Consider the following 23,139-nt stretch of genomic DNA (forward strand, 5'->3'; position numbering starts at 1 on the left):
GTTGGTTTGGGGATTAGGGGGAGGTGGGGATGGTTAATGGGTATAAAAAAAATAGTTAGAAAGAATGAATAAAACCTAGTATTTGACAGCACAACACAGTGACTATAGTCTATAATAACTTAATTGTACATTTTAAAACAACTAAAAGAGTATAATTGGATTGTTTGTAACACAAAGGACAAATGCTTGAAGGGATGGGTACCCCATTTTCCATGATGTGATGATCACATATTGCATGCCTGTATCAAAACATCTCACCCCATAATATATACACCTATGTACCCAAAAAATTAAAATTGTTTTTAAAATTGAAAAGTGTATGTCCTAAAACACTATAAACAGGATTAAAGACTAAAAGAAACAGGGGAAAATATTTGTAATATACAGAAAAAAGGTTCATCTATCATTACAAATCAGAAAAAGTCAAATATCCAATAGAAAACTGGACAAAAAACATCAAGAGATGTCAACAAAGAAAAAATTATAGTGGCAAACAATGAGGTTTAATCAAGGCAATGCACATTAAGGTATAATTTTTTACTTGCTAAATTAGCAAAGATTTTAAAAAATAAAACCCAGAATCAGTGAACTTAAAGAGAAATCAATACTCATATACTATTCAATATATTTATCCTGAGAATATAAATTGGTATAGCCCTTCTAGAGGGCAATTTGGCAGCAGGTATCAAAAACTTATAAAACATGTATACTCCTGGTGGATCCATTTCCATTTAAGGAAATGAGGATATGAATACTCATGTACAAGGATATTTATCAGAGCTTTATTTATAACAGTGAAAGAATGGAAAGAACAAAACCAAAAATAAAGGGAATAGCTCATGGCATATCAATGTAATCCTAGCACTTCTGGAGGCCAAGGTGGGAGGATCGCTTGAGGCCATGAGTTCGAGACCAGCCTGGGCAACATGAGACCCCATGTCTACAAAAAATGCAAAAATTAGCCAGGCATGGTGGCAGGCACCTATAGTCCTAGCTACTTGGGAGGCTGAGGCAGGGATCACATAAGCCCAGGAGTTCAAGGCTGCAGAAAGCCATGATCGTGCCTGGACAGTGGGGGATCCCATTTCTAAAAAAAGAGAAGAGAGAGAGAGACAGAGAATATTTTATGACTTGAGAAAATGTTCACCATATATGTTTTAAAAGCAGGTTATTTGCCTAATTTATTTAATACTTATAGATAGCATTTATAAGTCATGGGCACTAATCTATACACTTTACAAATATTAACCTATTTGATCCTTATAACAACTCTAGTGATAAATATTATTATCCAAATATAGTAAGTGAGAAAACCAGGCTGCCAAAAGTTAAAATAACTTGCAAACCCAGGCTACTTCTTCAAAAAGCTCAATTACATTAATAACAAAAACAAAAGAATATATATGCATAGAAATCGAGGAGATAAGAATAATAAACAGTCGTCCCTAGTATCTATGGGGGATTGATTCCAGGACACCCTGTGGATGCCAAAATCCACAAATGATCATTTGTGGATATGCAAATGTAGCATTTGCATATAATTTATGCACAACCTCCTGTATACTTTAAATAATCTCCAGGTTACTTATAATGCCTAATATGATGTCTGCATATGACTTCATTCATGTGGATTCAACATAATACTCGGCACTCAGCAAATCCAAGTTTTGCTTTTTGGAACTTTGTGAACTTTTTTCTGATATAATTTCCATCTAATGTTGGTTTAATCCATGGATGCAGAACCCACAGATACTGAAGGTCAAATGTATATCAAAATGTTAATAGCAGTGGTTTCTACAAGTTGTGGGATAACAGGCTATTCTTATTTCTTTTGTTATTTTTTGAATTTTCTATAATGAACATACTGAGCAGTTCCTCATTCACCAAGAGTAATACATAGTTTATTTCCACATCCCACATATGGAATTTTCCAACAAGGCATCTTTGTAAAATGTTAGAACCAATATTAAATGAAGCAATGAATACTCAGTGAAATGTGTTAAATAAAAGCTGAGTTTTAAAAATCGAAACAATCTTGTCTTCTGCTTATAATGAACACATTTTAACAGAGAAAGGGTATAAAGAAAAGTAACATTCTGTAACATAAGAGAAACTACCCAATTAATGCAGTGTGTAGTTTCTTAGAACACAGTCTCCTAATATTCTGATTTTTCTGGAGCAGAAAATAAACATTAGGAAGGACTTACTTTGAAGAAAATATTATCTGCCATTGACAGCTAGCAATTTATTTAGAGAAATAATATTTTAGAAGACTATAACAGGCTAGGCACAGTGGCTGTCACATATAATCCCAGTGCTTTGGGAGGCCAAGGTTGGAGGATCACTTGAGGCCAGGAGTTTGACACCTTCTCTCTCAAAAACAAAAACATGAGCTGGGTGTGGTGGCATGCACCTATACTCCCAGCTACTCAGGAAGCTGAGGCAGAAGGATAACTTGAGCCCAGGATTTTGAGGTTGCAGTGAGTTATGATCACGGCACTACACTTGGCCTAGGTGACAGAGCAAGACCTTGTGTCAAAAAAAAAAAAAACACCCCTCCGCCCCTGCCCCAAAAACCCCACAAAACTGTAACAAATGATTCAGTGGGTCAAAGTACTAAAAAGGACAGGTTGAAATTGCAATGTAATTCAGAGGTAAATCTAGTTTCAAATTCATTAAAAAGCTATAAAGGAGTAGCAGAAGATGCCATTTTTGGATCAGCTAAAGTGAAGAAAACTGATTATCATACCCAAAATAATGTTTGTTTCAAGTAAAATGTATATGTACATCCATTCATTCAACAAAAATCTATTGCAGAAATACTATGTGGTAGGCACTGTTCCAACATGGTATTTGGGGAAACATACAATAAATTAAATAATATAAAAAAAATGTTAAGCAGAGGTAGTTAAGTGCCACCAAGGAAAAAACCAGAGCAGGGGAAGAGTATGGAGTATGAGAGGGAGCAGGGCTCTTATAGACTAGACCACCTGAAGAGCCACCAGATGGTCACTTGAATAAAGTGAAGGTGTGTGAGCCATGCCAAATCTGGGGAAACAGCTAGTGCAGAGACTGAGTTGGGAGTATGCTCACTGTTCAAGGAAAAGCAAGAAGGCCAATGTGGCCAAGTCAGAGTCAAGAGGGCTGTGACTAGGACAGTGCATGCAGACTGTGATCACATAACGCCTCGCAGACCATGGAAGGAGTTGGGGTTTTTACTCTCACTGTGATGGGAAGCCACTGGGTCATTCTGAGCAGAGACTTGATGTGATCTGATTTACATTTAAAAATATGCACTCTCATCACTTAGCATGTTGGGAACGCTAGTGCACTGCAAGAATGTTATCAAACCAGTTGGGAGGTGACTGTAGATGTCCAGGCAAGAGATAATTGTGCCTTGGACTAGGGTAACAGTCATAGAGGCAGTGATGAGATGTGGGATATATGGAGAAATGAAAGCAGGATGAACTTGCTAACAGACTGGACATTAGAGAATTAGACTGGGGGATGACACTGAAGTTTTGGGCTTGAGTAAACAAGAGTCATTTAAGTGCTTAGGAACATTTTGCTTGATAGGTTAATCTGCCTATGCACTGGGGATTTGAAGAATTGAAAAAAATCAAATATCAAATATGTTCAATTTATAAATGTGACTAAACTGCTTAAAGAGATGTATTAACTAAATTTGCAAATGGGTATTACTGTTTAGGACAATGTAATCCTTTCCATTAGAGTTTATCAAACATTCATCAAAGAACAAGAGAAAATGATTGTTCCTTATTTTTATGCAAAAAGTAATTCAATTTACTAATCTTTTTATCCTATTTATAAATTGAACCTCAAGAATGAAAAACAATTAGGTTTTTAAATTTGCAACTATAATAAATAGTATATTAATTTTAAATCCAAATTGCCCAACAATCCTTTCTAAATACAAAAGCCCCAGAGAAACTAAAACACTCGAACTGACACAGTATTTAGTGAGACAGGAAAAATGTCTGTGACATATTAAGTGAGGGGAGGGAGAAGCAAGTCAGAAAATGTTGTATACATTATATGAGAAATGTGTAGGTATATGTTATTTATAATAATAAGCTTTCTTCTAAAGAAGGTGTGACCAATAAACTACAATCAGTTTTTCACACTGTGGTCTTTAAAAAACATTCCTCTGTGGAGTCCCAGCTACATGGGAGGCTGAGGCAGGGGGGATGCTTCAGCCCAGGAGTTCAAGGCTGTAGTGTGCTATGATTGCACCTGTGAATAGCTCCTGCACTCCATCCTCGGCAACAGAGCAAGACCCCACCTCTAAAACAAACACCCCCAAAACATTCCTTCTCTACCCAAAAGTGGACCCTCAAATAGTTGTTGAATCAGTGAATAAAATATTAACAGTATTGCTTCTGGGCCAAAGAATTGTTTCTACCTCATATTAATAATTCTCCGGATTTCCAAATTTTCTATAGCAATTGTATATTCTTATAATCAGAAAAAATCTTTTAATGGTGATTATAAGGATTGTTTTAATAACATGAAAAATTGCTTATAATATTGATGGAAAAAAAGCAAGTAAAATGGAGTATGGTTATGAACACAACTACACAGAAAGGATTAAAAAGGGACCGGATGAGGTGGCTTACACCTGTAATCCCAGCACTTTGGAAGGCTGAGGCAGGCGGATCACATGAGGCCAGGAGTTTGAGACCAGCCTGGCTAACATGGAGAAACCCCACCCCTATAAAAAAAAAATACAAAAATTAGCTGGGTGTGGTCATGGGACCTGTAATCCCAGCTACCCAGGTGGCAGAGGCACAAGAATTGCTTGAACCTGGGAGGTGGAGGATGCAGTGAGCTGAGATCATGCCACTGCACTCCAGCCTGGGTGACAAGAGCAAGACCCTGTCTCAAAAAAAAAAAAAAAAAAAGGATTAATGGAACTATGTCCAATATTGACAGTGCATGTCTACTAGGGGCTATGTGGATCACTCTCCTTTGCTAGAATGTTCAAACTTTTCTGATCTCTCCTCATTTCTTTCAAGAACAGATTCTATGTAGATTCAAGGAATTTCATGTTGCCAAATCACACGGACATTTTTCTGTCATCATCTTCCTCAACCTCTTGGCAACAATCAATACAACGAGGCTTCCCTGGCTGAAATACTCCTTTCTTCCCTTTCCTCCTACCTTGCTAGCTACTTACCTTGTTCTTTGCTGGTTTGGCAGGTTTGACCATTGTCCTAAGCTCGATTTGTATATTCAGCTGTTTACTTGATATATATCTAATCATGTAGATTTCACAACAGGTATCACACACTTACTATGTCCAAAAAGAGGCTTCTGATTCTAATTCTCCACCCCTACCAACCCGCCCTTCTACAAGTCTTCTCATCTCAGTGAATGGTCCCAGCATTATGGTACCAACCACTCAGGCCCCAAACCTATGAATCATCCTTGATTCTTCTCTATCGCCTCCATGTAATGGCCCTCACCTGCCACCCTGTTTTTCTACAAAGGCTTCTAGAACACATCACGCCAAATGAAAAACAGCTGACCACCACGATGTTAAGCATCTTAAACAAATTAGCCTTTCAAGGGCAAAACCATTTATTAATTTTTCCCTGGCCATAGAAAAATTTTCAGGGACAAAATTATTTTCTGTTAAAAAAAAAAGAAACCCTTTACCATACACTATTATTTTTTAAATGATGTATTTATGTATTACTTCAGTAAATTAATTTTAATAAGAAAAATCAATGTACGAGGAGAGACTGGTGTAACTATGCTGAGAGAGAAAGACATGTTACTAAGAAATGAACAGAAAGTGCCACCAAGTGGGAAAACGGTATACATGCAATAGAGAAAAATCTAACCAAGCCATGTCTTGCTTTTTTTTTCTTTTTAACTTGGTTCAAAGGACTTCAAGGTTCCAATACTTCAAACCACAAAAAGCACATCTTTATTTCTTCTGATACAAGTGAAAACAATAATTTTATACAGCCGTGCATGAAATAGCCCAAACTTTCTACTTTTCTACACTAATTCTATACAAATGCTAACTACCATAACAATGAAAATGAAGACTTCTGTGTGTTACTGTGTAGACGGTGGCAATTAGATAACTTCAGAATAAAACTGAAGGCAATAAAATTGGCATTGAACAAAATAAAGACAAGAACAAGAGAAAAAAAAAGAAAGAAAAAGTAGTATAGAATAGTACTTGAGCTGGGCACGGTAGTTCACACCTGTAATGTCAACACTTTGGGAGGCCAAGGCAGGTGGATAGCTTGAGCCCAGGAGTTTGAGACCAGCCTGGGCAACATGGCAAAACACTGTCTCTACTAAATACATACATACATACATACAAACAGTAGCCGGGCATGGTGGCCCGTGCCTGTAGCCCCAGCTACTCCGGGTGCTGAGGCAGGAGGATGGCTTGAGCCCAGGAGGTCGAGGCTGCAGTAAGCCAAGATCGTACCACTGAACTCCAGCCTGGGTGATAGAGCGAGACACTGCCTCAAAATAAAATAAAATGTTATTTGTTATCTACTTAAATACTTTCAGGGTATTCTACTCAATCAAATTAAATATAAATTCCTGAAGAAGAAATTAATATCTTGTTGCTGATCCCATAAGAGAATAAAACATATAGGAAAATGAAGGTACTGTAAAAAAAGACACTAAATTAGAACACAGTATTAGTACTAGTATTCATTAAGTGCCTATAAACTACAAGAGAACAAAGACCATACATATTTCACTCACCACTGTGAATAAACCCATCAAGGCCTGACATATAGGGGGGTGCTCAATATATATTCGTTGAATGAATCAAGTTTGTAAGCAGACTGTGTTAGGTTCTAGGCAATCCCTGTTTCTTATTTTCAAGGCACGTGTAGCTCAACTGCCCATCCGAGAAGTTTGCACCACCATCTTTTGTTTTTGTACTGGTGGACTTAGCAGCCTTTACTGGTGGCTGGTAGATTCAAAGAAGTGAAGGCCTTTAGACCAGAGAGATAAAATGAGCTCATTTTTCCACAAGATTTCTAATGTTTCCCATAAGATTAGAGAACATTAAATGAAACAGAGACGCTGACTAAAATTCTATCCAAAACACTAATGTCTCTAAGGGAAATCTTTCCCTAGGTGAGATTATGCAGCTACTGAACAGACTCATAAGACTATCATAGGCCACACTTGGCACCTGAGAACTCAGGACAGAGGACAGGAATCACAGCTTGCCAGCTGGGCAGCATCAGATGTTCCTCTCCCTGGGAGTCTGTGCAGTTGTTCATGCAAGTGACAGCTCACCCAGCCGTCCAGAAGCTATTTTCTTTTTCTTTTCTTTTTTTTTTTTTTTTGAGACAGAGTCTCTCTGTTACCCAGGCTGGAGTGCAGTGGTGTGATCTCGGCTCACTGCAAGCTCCGCTTCCCAGGTTCATGCCAGTCTCCTGCCTCAGCCTCCCAAGTAGCTGGGACTACAGGCGACTGCCACTAGGCCCGGCTAATTTTTTTTTGTAGTTTAAGTGGAGACGGGGTTTCACTGTGTTAGCCAAGATGGTCTCGATCTCCTGACCTCATGATCTGCCTGCTTTGGCCTCCCAAGGTGCTGTGTGTGAGCCACCGCGCCCGGCCCAGAAGCTATTTTCTTTAACTCCCTAGATGACACAGCTCAGGCTCAAGGGAGATGAGAGCATCATGAGGCAGGTGCAGGAGCTGCCCTAACTTCAAAGCTTTACGCTCCACCAGAGCCAACGTCTCTAATAACTCCAAAGGTATAGCTTCAGGATTCCCTTTCCCACAGGGTCATGCCAGTTCTAAGAGCAGCAGCACTCACCAGGCATTTCTAATTCCTCTCAATCCAGAGGCAATTTCCCAATCAGAGGTCGATTTTATATTGCAATACTGTTAAAACAATTTTATCTGGTTTCCAGGATAACAGAGCTAGGCATTTAACTGAAGGTCATATTCTCCTAACCCTTAATTTATAAAGTTAAGTTGAATACTACACTAGATAAAATCAAACCAAAATCCTATCTCCAGCATCAATCTCTAGCCTAACCAACAGGCTAGTTTTCAACTGTCTACTCACCTTCTCACGTGGTTGTCTATCAAGCTTCTCATACTTAACGTAGACTACCTCTTCTAAACCTGCTCCCCCTACTCCACTCTTCCCTATCTCAGTAACTGTACCTCTAGTAGTTCAGGCCAAAAATATTGAAGTCATCCTTGACTGGTTTTTCTCTCAAAAGCCAATCAATCAGCAACTCCTGCTGACCCCATCTTACTTGGCACCCTCTAAGAGGGCCTCCAGCGATCACTGCCTCCTGGTATTCACACCCTTGTATAATACCCTCATTTTAAGTTTGGCTGGACTGACTGACTTGCTTCTAATAAATAGACAACTGAAGTATGGGATATCACTTCCTAGATGAGGTTTAAAAAGACTGTGCCTTCCACCTTGGTCTGGGGAAGCCAGACGCCATGTCAAGAGGCGGCCTGTGCAGAGGTCTACTGAATGAGCTGGGAAGCAAATCTTCTGAGGTCTGTCTACAGCCACATGAGTAAGCATGGCAGTGGGTCCTTCCCAAGTCAAACCTTGAGAGCACAGCAGCCTCAGAGAAGATCTCAGTTGTAACCTTGTGAGACCCTGAGCCTGAGGCACCCAGCTAAGCTACACTCAAACTGCTGTGAGATAACATTTACTGTCTTAAGCTAAGTTTAGGATAACTTGTTCCACAGTATAGACAACTAATACGATCCCAAATCTCACAACCTGCATCACTAGCACCCTAGTCCAACCCCATCAACAGCCTAGGCCATGACTTACAACAGCTTCTTAAGTGAGTAGCCTGCTTCCACACTTGCCTTGCCTCTTTCCTTTATTCTTCACAGCAACCACAGAGATGCTTTAAAAATGTAAATCAGAGTGCAAAAGTCATTAAGTGGGCCCGAGGAATGTAGACATCTGCACTTGGTATGTGAGGGAGAATGTTGCGGTAGCCCAGCAAGATGTGTCAGAGCCTTTGTGGGAAGAAGAGCCTGTCCACACAAGGAGAGGGGAGGGTGGCAAGCTGGTTTGGGGTGCTGGAGGCAAAATAGGGTAAGGAGGAAGTCCAGTGGGGGAGGGGGGATGAGAGGGCAGCAATGGGAACTTAGTTACACACAGTGGAATTGATCAAATAACTATATTAAGAAGAAACCAGCTATAAATGTGGAAAGGGAGAAAACTGGAGTATAAACTGTAGTGCTGGACTGCCATCAGTGGTACTGCTGGGGACACACAATCATTACCCATGTTTCCTAGCTTGTCCACTGAGAAGGCCTGGAAGCACTGACATTCCAATAATGATGAGCACATCTGACATTCATATCTTAGTTTCTAATACCACTCTCCACTAAAAAACAAGCAAATGGCCGGGTGTGGTGGCTCATGCCTGTAATCCCAGCACTTTGGGAGGCCAAGGTGGGTGAATCACCTGAGGTTGGGAGTTCAAGACCAGCTGACGCAGGAGAATCGCTTGAACCCAGAGGCGGAGGTTGCGGTTGAGCTGAGATTGCGCCATTGCACTCCAGCCGGGGCAGTAAGAGTGAAACTCCGTCTCCAAAGAAACAAAAAAACAACAAAAAAAAACAAACAAACACAGGGCTCCTCAGAGAAATGGCTGTCTCCAAGGCTGGAACAGAGAAACTCTAAGATGAACCTGGAACACCTCATGTCAGAAAGTAAGAAGGTGCTCCAAGAATGATGAAGACTTTTCAAAATGACCCCCTCTAATGCTAATAGCCAAAAACAAAAACAAAAAAAAACCCATATATATATAATATATATATATGGAATTAAAAAAACTCACCATCCTGGCCAACATGGTGAAACCCCATCTCTATTAAAAATACAAAAATTAGCTGGGCGTGGTAGCGCGTGCCTGTAATCCCAGCTACTCAGGCGGCTGAGGCAGGAGAATCGCTTGAACCTGGGAAGCAGAGGTTGCAGTGAGTCAAGATCGCACCACTGCACTCCAGCCTGGCAACAGAGCGAGACTCTATCTCAAAAATTAAAATTAAAATTAACATAACATAACATAAGATAAAATAAAATAAAAGCAAAGTGGCTGGGCATGATGGCTCATGCCTGTAATCCCAGCATTTTGATAGGCCAAGGTGGGAGGATTATTTGAGGCCAGGAGTTACAGACCTGCCTGGGTAACACAGGGAGACTGTGTTTTTATAAAAAAAATTTTTAAATTAGTCGGGCATGGTGGCACATGGCTGCAGTTCCAGCTACTTAGGAGGCTGAGGTGGAAGGATTGCTTGAGCCCAGGAGGTCAGGGCTGCAGTAAGCCATGGTCACACCACTGTACTTTTGCCTGGGCAACATAGCGAGACCCTATCTTTAAAAAAAGTGGTTGGTAGGCCGGGCGCAGTGGCTCACGCCTGTAATCCCAGCACTTTGGGAGGCCGAGGTGGGTGGATCACGAGGTCAGGAGATCAACACAATCCTGGCTAACATGGTGAAACCTCGTCTCTACTAAAAAAATACAAAAAATTTAGCTGGGCATGGTGGTCAGCGCCTGTAGTCCCAGCTACTCAGGAGGCTGAGGCAGGAGAATGACGTGAACCCGGGAGGTGGAGCTTGCAGTGAGCCGAGATCACGCCACTGCACTCCAGCCTGGGAGACAGAACAAGACTCCATCTCAAAAAAAAAAAAAAAAGCGGTTGGCAGGAACAAAGTACCTAGACATTTCTCAGAAGACATACAAATGGTCAACAGCTATATGAAAAAAATGCTCATTGTCACTAATCATCAGGGAAACCAGATCAGACTGTGCAACATAGCAAGACCTCACCTCTACTAAAAATAAAAATAGGCCAGGCACAGTGGCTCACACCTGTAATCCCAGCACTCTGGGAGGCCGAGGCGGACAGATCACCTGAGGTCAGGAATTTGAGACCAGCCTGGCCAACATGGTGAAACCCCGTCTCTACTAAAAATACAAAAGTTAGCTGGGCATGGTGGTGCGCACCTGTAATCCTAGCTACTCGGGAGGCTGAGGCAGGAGAATCGCTTGAACCCGGGAGGCAGAGGTTGCAGTGAGCTGGGATCACGTCACTGCATCCCAGTCTGGGCGACAAGAGCATAACTCTGTCTCTAAATAAATAAATAAATAAATAAATTAGCTAGTCTCAACTACTCAGGAGGCTGAGGTGGGAAGATCGCTTGAGCACAGCATATTGAAGCTGTAGTGGGCTATTAATGTGCCACTGAACTCCAGCCTGGAAGACAGAACAAGACCCTGTCTTCAAAAGAAAAAAAAAAAAAAAAACAAGCAGAGTAGAATGGTGGTTACCACGGGCAGGAGGAGTGGAGAGTATAAGAAAGAGGAGATGTTGATAAAAGAGTACAAAATTTCTGTTAGGAGGACTAAGCTTTAGTGCTGTACTGCACAGAATGGTGACTGTAATAAATAATTCACTGTATATTTGGAAATTGCTAAAATAATTTTAAGTGTTTTTACCACAAAAAAATGATAAGTATGTGAGGTAACTGATTTATTAATTGGCTTGATTTAATCATTCCACAATGTAAACATGTATCAAAACATCATATTGTACCCCACAAATATATACAATTATTATTTGTCAATTAAAAATAAAATTTTAGCCTGGGCAACACAGTGAGACCCCCATCTCCTAAAAAAAAAACAGCAGGTTGTGGTGATGCACCCCTGTAGTCCCAGCTACTTGGGAGGCTGAGGCAGGAGGATGGCTTAAGCCCAGGAGGTTGAGGCTGCAGTGAGCTGTGAAAGCACCAGTGCACTCAGCCTGGGTGACAGAGTGAGACCCTGTCTCAAATAAAATATTTTTAAAAACTGAGAACCCCTCCCCTCTAAAAACCTCCAAAGAACTCCAAATGCAGCTTGAATGGGTTCCAACTAGTCAAATTGAGCCCAATTTGAACAATAAAAGAACCATTTATAGCAATGGATTATAACCCATTGATTAAAATAGGAGTTGATACAGATACAAATAATGAATTAAAGCTTTGATGAGTAAGGGGATACTTACATAACCTCAAAGTGTCTCCCCACAAAATGCTAATTAATTTCAAAGGGAAAATTAGTAACTTTAGAATGGCGAAAACCGGCCAACCCCTTAATCAAGTGATAGAGGTTTTCATTAATAATAGGACAAAAACAAATCAGCTGCTACTTAACAGAGTGCAACAAGAAAAACATGGCTTCAGTGACAGGAATGTCACAGAAGCATAGCCTGAACCTAGTCATGAGGAAACATTCAACAAACTCACTGAGGGACCTTCAACAATATAACTGTCAAGTAATTTTCAAAAGCGTCAAGGTCATGGAAATCACAGAAAAGTTGAGGAACCAATCAAGTGTGAAGGAGACTAAAGAACTTGAGATCCATATGAAATGTGTGATTGGATCTCTCTATAAAGGACACTGTTGGGACAACTGACGAAACCTGAGTGGCTGAAGTTCAGAACACACTGCTCCAAAATATGCAGCTCTGGCATATGGACTATGCTGAGTTAAAGGCACTTGAACAACAGCAGGCACGGCTGGGTGTGGTGGCTCATGCCTGTAACCTCAGCACTTTGGGAGGCCGAGGTAGGCAGATCACTTGAGGCCAGGAGTTCAAGACCAGCCTGGCCAACATGGTGAAACCCCGTCTCTACTAAAAATACAAAAATTCGCCAGGTGTAGTGGCACACGCCTGTAATCCCACCTACTTGGGAGGCTGAGATAGGAGGATCATTTGAGCCCAGGAGGTCGAGGCTGCAGACTGTACCACTGCACTCCAGCCTGGGTGACAGAGCAGGACCTTGTCTCAAAAAAAAAAAAAAAAAAAAAAAAAGGTAAAGAAAAACAGCAGGCACAAGAATAATGTAGCCTTTTTCTTTCTGAAAGCAGGAGAAAAAATTCCCACATCAAAGATATCCTCCCTATACCAGAAGGAAACTATCATTCTACATCAAGGACAGGAAATTGAGGTCAAGGGAAATCTGCACAAACTTTGTTAAATTAACTTTTATCTTCTTAGTCACTTCTCCACCCAATTAACTTACTCAAGCCCAAGTCCCTTTGTCTTCTCATTTTCAGTGTTCTACTCCTTGTCCAATTCAGTATCTAAGTGTTCAACATAAACTGCATCTTTGGGTCTTCATCCCTTATGAGGGCTCCACATCACGGAACTCTTATATTAAATAAATTTGTATGCTTTTCTCCTGTTAACATGTCTTTAATTCTCAAGCCCAACCAAAAAGCCCTAAGAGGATAAGGGTAAAATTTTGCCTCCCTTTCATAGTGTATCTTTGTTACTTTCCTGATATTTATGGTCATATTGTGGTTATGTAGGACAATGTTCTTGTTTGCAAGACGTACACACTAAAGTATTCAGGAGTGATGGGGCATCAATTTGGCAACTTACTTTTATTAAAATATTAGTAATAATTCTGAAAGTTCGGGATTATTCCAAATGTTAAAAAACCCTATCTTACCTTCCAGTGACTTCCAAATAAATTCAGACAAAAAGCCGAAGTATGTACCATGGCTTACTGAAAGATTCTTCCTGAGGCCTGAAAGCTTGAAGAGATGAATAACTCCTCCCTTCTCAGGCCCAGTCCCAAGCTTGGGGCAGCAGCGTGGGTCAGCAAGACAGCAGAAGCAGGAAGAGAGCTGGCCGAAAGACACATACCCCCTTGAAGATCGAGGGGCAGGCCGTCCAGGTACTACGTAGCAGTTACATCAGACTGAGACACTTCCTGTTTACAGGAGACTATAAAACCCCTGCCCCATCCTCATTTGGTGCTAACGCCATTTTAGGCATCAGCCCACCTGCACCCAGGCGCTCATTAAAACAGTGTGTTGCTCCACACTGCCATGTTGTCTGCTGATGCACTCTCGGGGTTCGAGCCGATACAAGAACCTTTCATCTTACAACATCTACATGATTTGGGCCCCAGCTATTTCTCCTACCTCGTTTCTTAACATCTTCCCCTCACTCATTCCATTCCAGCCAAACTGGCCATACTGCTGTTCTTTGAACAGACCAAGCAATACATCTCAAACATACAGGCTTTGCACCTGTGGTTCCCTCTGCCTGGAACGCTTTCTCCCCGCTTCTATGTCTTTCCTCAAATGTCACTTTTTCAAAGAAGCTTTCTCTAACTGCTGTATAAAACAGCCACCTGACCCTTCCATTGCTCTTGATTCCCCTGTGAGGCCCAGCTTCATATTATCTTCCTTGCATTTTTCATTACCACAATTATATAAAGGATGTTTTTCTGCCTTCCCCTATGAAAACAAGGACCTTGTTTTATTCACTGCTTTACCCCAGGTTCTTGGCACCTGGTAGGTACTAAATAGTTATTTGAACAGGGATGATAAATTGTATCTGTACAATTACTCTCTACACGTGATAATACCTAGCTCTCTAATCAGAGATATATCAACCCAACATCAAATTTATTCATGAATCAAAGGTAAGAATCCACAGATTTAGAATTCCACAGTGTGTCACAGTCAACAAAGAGGGATTTGAGAAACAAACAGCTAAGCTTGTTCAACACCATTTCTCCCTAAAAAGATTCATCACAAGCCGTGAAGCTTCCCATACAAATAAGGGTCATCAAAGGTACTCAGACCTTAGGAGGCTCCTCTCCACAAAGAAATGCAGCTTTGAATCCTCACTTGCCCTCAGGCACCTGCTGGAGTGATCTTCTACAGCTCTTAGCTTCATTTTCATGTGGTCTCAGATCAAATAAAAGGACTTGCTCCACTGAATAGAACTTTTAACTTTTCAGGTTTTTACTATTTTATAATTTTTTTTTTTTTTTTTTGAGACGGAGTCTTGCTTTGTCGCCCAGGCTGGAGTGCAGTGGCGATATCTCGGCTCACTGCAAGCTCCACCTCCCGGGTTCACGCCATTCTCCTGCCTCAGCCTCCCGAGTAGCTGGGACTACAGGCGCCCACTACCACGCCCGGCTAATTTTTTGTATTTTTAGTAGAGATGGTGTTTCACCCTGTTAGCCAGGATGGTCTCGATCTCCTGACCTCGTGATCCGCCCGCCTCGGCCTCCCAAAGTGCTGGGATTACAGGCGTGAGCCACCGCGCCCGGCCTACTATTTTATAATTTTAAACATAATTAATCGCACATAGTTGAAATCACACCCCTACCCCTCATCTCCCAAAATGTGGCCCCTGAGCACCAATGTTAGATGAACATTTTGAAGCAGGTAGATGTCAATCTGAATAAGACAGTTCACATGCCCTCCATAGCCTCCCAGGACCAATTCCACCCAAGAAACAATCTCTCAGTTAAACAAAAACCAGGACACCTCAGCTCCTAAAGCCTGAATTCCATGTTGACGCCTTGGTCTCAAATAGTCCTCCTAACATATAGAATGCCCCTTTGGAGAAGGTTGATGGTTCTAAACCTAAAACCAAAGCTCAATGCATGCTGGGCTTAATACCTAGGTGATAGGATGATCTGTGCAGCAAACCACCATGGCACATGTTTACCTATGTCAACCTGCACATCCTGCACATGTACCCTGGAGCTTAGAATAAAAGTTGAAGGAAAAAAATAAAGAGACATAGAATGTGGAAAAAAACAAAAAAACAAAAAAACCCCACAGCTCCTCAGACCTTAACGGAACCACAGGTTGTTATTTCCCACTAAAAAGAGTGCAACAGCAATCCCCAAATGATGTAGCATGAGAAAGCTCCTAATCAGTGCTGCTTTCTCACGTTAAGAACCAAAGAGCTTTTTTTATTCAGAGACAGGGTTTCACTCTGTCACCCACGCTGGAGTACAGTGGTGCAATCATACCTCCTTGCAACCTCAAACCCCTGGGCTCAAGGGATCCTCCCACCTCAGCCTCCCAAGTAGCTGGAACTACAGGCATGTACAACCATGCCTAGCTAATTTTCTAAAACTTTTTTTATTTATAGAGATGAGGCCTTGTTATGTTGCCCAGGCTGGTCTCAAACTTCTGGCCTCAAGTGAGCCTCATGCCTCAGCCTTCCAAAGTGCTGGGACTACAGGTATGAGCCACCACACCAAGCCCCAGTGAGCTTTTAAAGACATTATCCATTATCATATTCTTCAAATTACATCACTGACACAGTCAGTGCTCACAATTAGTCCAAGTAGTAAAACAGGGGTTGAAATCTGGTTATAGCTCAGCAAAAATGTACAGTACAAATATGTTTTGCTTAGCTCACAGTATTTGAAAAACAAACTGTTCTGTCCAATCGAGTAGCCTACTTATCTTAAATAAAAATTTTAAAATGTCCTCAGTTGCATTATCCACATTTTAAAGTGCTCTAGAAAGGCCAGGTGTGGTGGCTCATGCCTCTAATCCCAGTATTTTGGGAGGCAGAGGTTGGCGAATCATTTGAGTCCAGGAGTTTGAGACCAGCCTGGGCAACATGGCGAAACCTCATCTGTACTAAAAATACAAAAAAATTAGCTGGGCATGGTGCCACATGCCTGTAGTCCCAGCTACTCAGGGGGCTGAGGCAGGAGGATCACTTGAGCCCAGGAAGTCGAGACTGATTGTGCCACTGCTCTCCAGCCTGGGCAATAGAGTGTCCCCGTCTCAAAATAATAATAATATTAATAATAATAAAATGTTCTGGGCCACATGTGGCAAGTGGTTACCCTATTGGACAGGGCAGATAAAGAACACTTCCGTCATTGTGAAAAGTTCTGCTAGATAATGCTGTATTTAAAATGTCAAATATTTTAAAAAATTAATTGAAAAAAAAAAAAAAAAAAAAAAAGAACTGACCCGGTGCAGTGGCTCATGCCTGTAATCCCTACACTTTGCGAGGCCAAAGTGGGTGGATCACTCAGGGCTAGGAGTTCAAGACCAACCTGGCCAACATGGTGAAACCTGTCTGTAGTAAAAGTACAAAAATTAGCCAGGCATGGTGGCAGGCACCTGTAGTCCCAGCTACTTGAGAGGCTGAGGTGGGAGAATTGCTTGAACCTGGGAGGCGGAAGTTGCAGTGAGCCAAGATGGTGCCACTGCACTCCAGCCTGGGCGACAGAGTGAGATGCTATCTCAAAAAAAAAGCAAGAAAAAACAAGAAGTCTCACAAATAAATACAGATGTCCACCTTTGAAAAATCATCCAGAAACCCTTCGCAAAATTCTCACCTGATGGAACTGCAGGTTGCTGAATAAGCCTGCTGCCCTCTTTGACAAGTCTGTACTTTTCAGTTCACTGCAGTCTCCACTACGTCCTATTGTTTCATAGCTGCACTTCACTCACTTATGTCACATATCTGGGTTTCCAAGTGACTCTTTAGAACAGAGGCAAATACACTGAGATTATCCCACTTTCTACTGAAGACAGCCCAAAACTAGCTCTGATGATCAAATTCAATTAAAATAAAATGTCACAGCCCACCAGATATACTTATTTCTAGTTTTTGGGTGAAATTTTCTAGACCACTGGAAAGGAGCTCCAGAGTTTAATTGTATATCAACTGTATGGTATTATTTCAGCAATCTATGAAACGGATATAAGTACTTTGCTTTGAAATACGTCATGCAAAATTTGGTAATTCAAGTGAGCATTTAGAATTTCATTTCAAAATATGCGTATTATAAAGTCATACAAATTTTAGAGACCTAAGGAATTTTAGGGCTCTCATTTTATAGACAATGAGACTAAGCCCCAGAGAGGTTAAGGAACTTGCTTAAAGTCAAACTGCCAGATAAGATTACAGCCAAAGTTCTTTTCACCTTTCGCTTCACCCAGACAGGTGATACTATGGCATATTGTTTTTCCAAGACAGCCACACCATTATACATCCCAATATATACTGTGATGTTGACATGCCTCCATCAAGAGATAGGTTCATGTTTTCTCATGTAGAACTTGGGTGGAGCTTTCTAATTGCCTCAATCAATGGAATATGAAAGTGACACTGGACAATTTGCAAGACTAAGTTAGATAAGGCAATATGGTTCCTGCCTAGCTCACTCTCTCAGAGCACTTCCCAGTGTCAGCCCAGGCAACAGGAAGGTGTTCCAACCCACAGGCCCAACTATACCCCCAGCTGACAGCCAGCAATAAATGCCAGATACTAAGTGAACAAGTTTTCAGATGATTCCAGTGTCCAGACTTGGAGTCTTCCAGCTGAGGCTCCAGACATCAGACATCTAGGAGCAGAGACTAGCCACCCTCGTTTTATCTTGTCTGAACTCCTGACCCAAAAAAAACTATGGAGAGAGAAACAGTTGTTGTTTTAAGCCACTAAATTTAAGGGTAACTTATTATGCACTCAATGTAAATAGGACAGATACTTTCAGAAGAACACCACTGACTGCTTTATAGAGAGATATTCAGTAAGTATTTTTGTAATGAAATAAATATTGCCAAGTTAAATAAAATAAAATGAACCAGGCATGGTGGCTTGTGCTTATAATCTCAGCTACTTGGAAGGCTGAGGTGAGAGGATTGCTTGAGCCCAGGAGTTCCAGCCTGGGCAACATAGCAAGATCCCATTTCAACTAAAAAAAATAAATAAAAGCTGGGCATGGTGGCTCATGCCTATAATCCCAGCACTTTGAGAGGCCGAGGTGGGTGGATCACTTGAGCCTAGGAGTTTGAGGCCAGCCTGGGCAACATGGCAAAATCGCATTTCTATAAAAAATACAAAAATTAGGCTGAGTGCAGTGGCTCATGCCTGTAATCCCAGCACTTTGAGAGGCCGAGGCGGGTGGATCACCTCAGGTCAGGAGTTCAAGACCAGCCTGGCCAAAATGGTGAAACCCCATCTCTACTAACAATACAAAAATTAGCCAGGCGTGGTAGCATGAGCCTGTAGTCCCAGCTACTTGGGAGGCTGAGGCAGGAGAACTGCTTGAACCTGGCAGTCAGAGGTTGCAGTGAGCCAAGATCATGCCACTGCACTCTAGCTTGGGCAACAGAGTGAGACTCTGTCTCAAAAAAAAAAAAAAAAAAAAAAAGCCAGGCACGGTGGCTCATGCCTGTAATCCCAGCACTTTGGGAGGCCGAGGTGGATGGATCACCTGAGGTCAGGAGTTCGAGACCAGCCTGGCCAACACAGTGAAACCCTGTCTCTACTAAAAATACAAAATTAGCCAGGCGTGGTGGCTCACACCTGTAGTCCCAGCTACTCGGGAGGCTAAGACAGGAGAATCGCTTGAACCCAGGAGGTGGAGGTTGCAGTGAGCCAAGTTTGTACCACTGCACTCCAGCCTGGGCGACAGAATGAGACTCTGTCTCAAAAAAGAAACAAACAAACAAATTTAAAAACAAAACAAAAATTATCCGGGTGAGATGGCATGGGCCTGTAGTCCCTGCTACTAGGGAGGCTGATGTGGGAGGATCACTTGAGCCTGGGAGGTCAAAGCTGACATGAGTCATGATCGTGTGTCACTGCACTCCAGCCTGGGTGATAGAGTGAGACCCTGTCTCAAAAAAGAAAAAAAAGAAAGACAAATAAAATGTTGTCTTAGCTTACCATTCAGGAGGCACCATGCTTCCATCCACATCCCAGAATGTGTTTTTGCCATTCATTTCAGTAGTATATACAACCCATCGGTGACGGCCTGGGTGGGAAGATGAACATTTAAAAAGAAAAACTTTTTTTTTTAAAGCATAGATGCATAATATCAAAGAAGACAACCTTTTTTATTAAGAAAAGACTTTTTGTGATCTTATATAAGAGAGCTATTGGAGGAATAACACCCTGGGTGAATTCGTGAAGGTAAGCTCCAGGACGTGTGTGGCAAACTTTAAACAGCAACCTGCAGCAAGGACTGAGATGATTCACTGCTGTGGGTGGGGCTCAGGCCTTTCCCACAGGGGAGAATCCTTGCTTCCCTGCCAGCTCCCCACAGAGGGAGTAGCAGACAGGATAGGAAAGTGTGTTCCCACATGTACAGGGTATTCAGAAAAGAAGGTGTTCCTCTTGAGACTGGGGAAAAAACACATTTGTAGCAATCATACTTGAATTCTATGTCTCCACATAAGTATTTTTTTAAAACCACCCTAGATCCTTTTGGAAATTTGTGAATTATATACAATAAGCAAACATTAGAAATGATGGTTAGGTACATAGGACAGCTCATGTCATCAAAATAATATGGCTGCACTCCTCATTTAGGAAATTTCTGTGCACTAGTTGAGGAGCCTAACCACTACTTATTTACACAATTGGGTCCTTAAATTGAGCAAAGACTTGGGCTTTGTCACTTATTATCAGCGGTTATTAGGCAAATTTTATGAGCCTCAGTTTCTTTATCTAGTAAAAGTGGATGACTATACCTACATCTTAGAATTGCTGTGAAAATTAAACATCACATACATTTGCCTAGTTCAGCATCAGCCATATAAGCACATAATAAGTATTAATTCCTTCTACCCCTTCCTTACTGCTCTTACCTGCCAATAGGGAACACTGAATTCATTCATTCCTATGATGGACTTTAAACCAATAAGTAAAAGGTAATCTGCATTTCATTTACAGGGTTTTCCCAGGTAAACATATAATCAACAAATATTGACTAACGGTACTTAAACATGACCTCATCTCTTTTTAAAAATACAGATTTCAATCAACATTTACTGCTTCATTTAGAGAAATCAATCTTAAGAATAGCTAACTAAAAGTAAACTATAATCCAATGAGGCAGGGGAATGTGCAGGCAGATGGAGGAGACCTTGGGAAAGGTTTCATAAGTCAAGCCCTGACAATACAGTTAGGCTATAATGATGGAGGTGGGCCCTAACAATCTCTCTCTCTGTCTGTCTCTCTCTCTCTCTCTGTATTTCTTGAAATGTTAAATGCCTATTCTCAGACTCAGAAATTCAACTTTATTTATTTATTTATTTATTTATTTATTTATTTATTTATTGGAGACGGAGTCTCGCTCTGTCGCCTAGGCTGGAGTGCAATGGCGCGGCCTCGGCTCACTGCCTGCAACCTCCCCTTCCTGGGTTCAAGCGATTCTCCTGCCTCAGCCTCCCGAGTAGCTGGGACCATAGGCATGTGCCACCATGCCTGGCTAATTTTTGTATTTTTAGTAGCGATCAGGCCAGAAATTTATTTAAACACATGAATGTAGTTACAAGCAGGTTTACAGTAGCATCATTCCTAATAGCAAAAAGTCAAAAGCAATCTATGTGTCTATCAATAGTAACAGGATTGAAGAAATAATGGTTCTTCCATACACTGGAATGTTGTGTTGCTATTTTTAAAAATGCTGTGCATTTTTTTTTTTCTAATAAACACAACTGGCTGGGCACGGTGGCTCACTTCTTAATCCCAGGACTCTGAAAGGCTGAGGCAGGGGGCTCACTTGAGCTCAGGAGTTCGAGACCATCCTGGGCAACATAGTGAAACCTTGTCCCTACAAAAAATACAAAAATTAGCTGGGCATGGTGGCACATGCCTGTAGTCCCAGCTACTCTCAAGGCTGAGGTGAGAGGATCACTTGAGCACGGGAGGCAGAGGTTGCAGTGAGCCGAGATCACACCACTGCATTTCAGGTGGGGCAACAGAGAGACCCTGTCTCGAAATAAAAGAAAAGAATTTTAAATATACATAAAGACTAAACTATTGAAAGAGTTGCAAAATTATAAGGGGAGGGAGCTTTCATACACCAAATATATATAAATACATACATATATAGGTATACACACACACACACAAACACACACACACACACACACACACACACACACACACACGAGATGGGGGTCTCTATGTTGCCCAGGCTGGTCTTGAACTTCTGGCCTCAACTGATCCTCCCACCTTAGCCTCCCAAAGCATTGGGATTACAGGCATGAGCCACCATGCCAGGACCTAATTTTTTTTTAATTAGCAAAAATAAGAATATTTCCAATGCAAGGGAGAACAGAAGAAAGGAGGCTGGCTGCAGTGGCTCACACCTGTAATCCCAGCACTTTGGGAGGCTGAGGCGGGTGGATCACGAGGTCAGGAGTTCAAGACCAGCCTGACCAACATAGAGAAACCCCATCTCTACTAAAAATACAAAAAATTAGCTGGGCATGATGGCGCATGCCTGTAATCCCAGCTACTCAGGAGGCTGAGGCAGGAGAATCACTTTAACCTGGGAGGTGGAGGTTGCAGTGAGCCAAGATCGTGCCATGGCACTCCAGCCTGGGCAACAAGAGCAAAACTCTGTCTCAAAAAAAAAAAAAAAATTAAAGAAAGGAAAGAATGTAATATTATAGTTTGTAACAATACAGTGAGAAGTAGAAAGAATAATTACCCCAGGTTCTGCCATTAATTACATGATTAAGTCTCTTTGGTAAAGACAATTCCTTGGGCCTCAGTTTCTTCATCTATAAAACAACAGTTTTTAGACAATCTCTTAAAATCTATTCTAAGTCTAAAATTCTGTGATTTATGTATTAAAAATATCATAACTAGGTGTGACAGTATGTGCCTGTAATTCCAGCTCCTCAGGAGGCTAAGGCGGGAGGATTGCTTGAGCTCAGGAGTTCAAGACCAGCCCAGGTAAAATAGTGAGACCTCATCACACTCACACACACACACACACACACACACACACACGCACACACACATAGAGTACATAAGATGTTTACTTCTTATAGACCAACATGCATCCAAAGCAACCACATTCCTGAGAAATATTCCTAACTATTCAATGACTTACCTTCTTCATCTGTAAAATGGGGGCGGAGGAGCACAGAAGCGCTTATCTCAAGATGTTGAAGATTAAGGTAGATAACGTATGTTTTTGTTTAGCACAGCATCTAGCACATGGTAATCACTCAATAAATGCCAGGCAATTATTTTTTCACGTTATACATTGTTCCCCTGGATGAAGACTAATTGCTTTTTCCTCTTTGATACTTTTCATCTCAATCAAGAGAGTATTTTTTTATTATTATAAAAGTAACAAATGCACATGGGAGAAAATTCAACAATTCAAGAAGGTACAGGTTGGGTATCTCCAATTCCAAAAGCTCCAAAATCGGAAACTTTTTTTGTGTGCTGTTATGACACTCAAAAGAAATGCTCATTAGAGCATTTCAGATTTCAGATTAGAGATGCTAAACTGGGACGTATAATGCAAATATTCCAAAA

At 41.3% G+C, this 23,139-nt stretch overlaps 1 protein-coding gene across 3 annotated transcripts in view; it reads right to left on the reverse strand.

Annotated features, from left to right (window-relative positions):
• The window catches only part of NDUFA12 (NADH:ubiquinone oxidoreductase subunit A12), a 37,549-nt gene that overhangs the window by 8,410 nt on the left and 6,000 nt on the right, over nucleotides 1-23,139 (reverse strand). Inside the window, exons 3-4 of one of the 3 annotated variants that reach the window (XM_063693721.1) lie at nucleotides 19,522-19,609; nucleotides 11,164-13,691 (exon numbers count right to left, since the gene is read on the reverse strand). The exons of 1 other annotated variant lie outside the window; for it this stretch is intronic. In XM_063693721.1, coding sequence (XP_063549791.1) covers nucleotides 13,568-13,691; nucleotides 19,522-19,609 — 212 coding nt within the window. In that variant the 3' untranslated portion in view covers nucleotides 11,164-13,567. 3 annotated transcript variants of the gene reach the window in all.

Source organism: Gorilla gorilla, chromosome 10, assembly GCF_029281585.2.
Source record: "Gorilla gorilla gorilla isolate KB3781 chromosome 10, NHGRI_mGorGor1-v2.1_pri, whole genome shotgun sequence".
Lineage (NCBI taxonomy): Eukaryota > Metazoa > Chordata > Mammalia > Primates > Hominidae > Gorilla > Gorilla gorilla.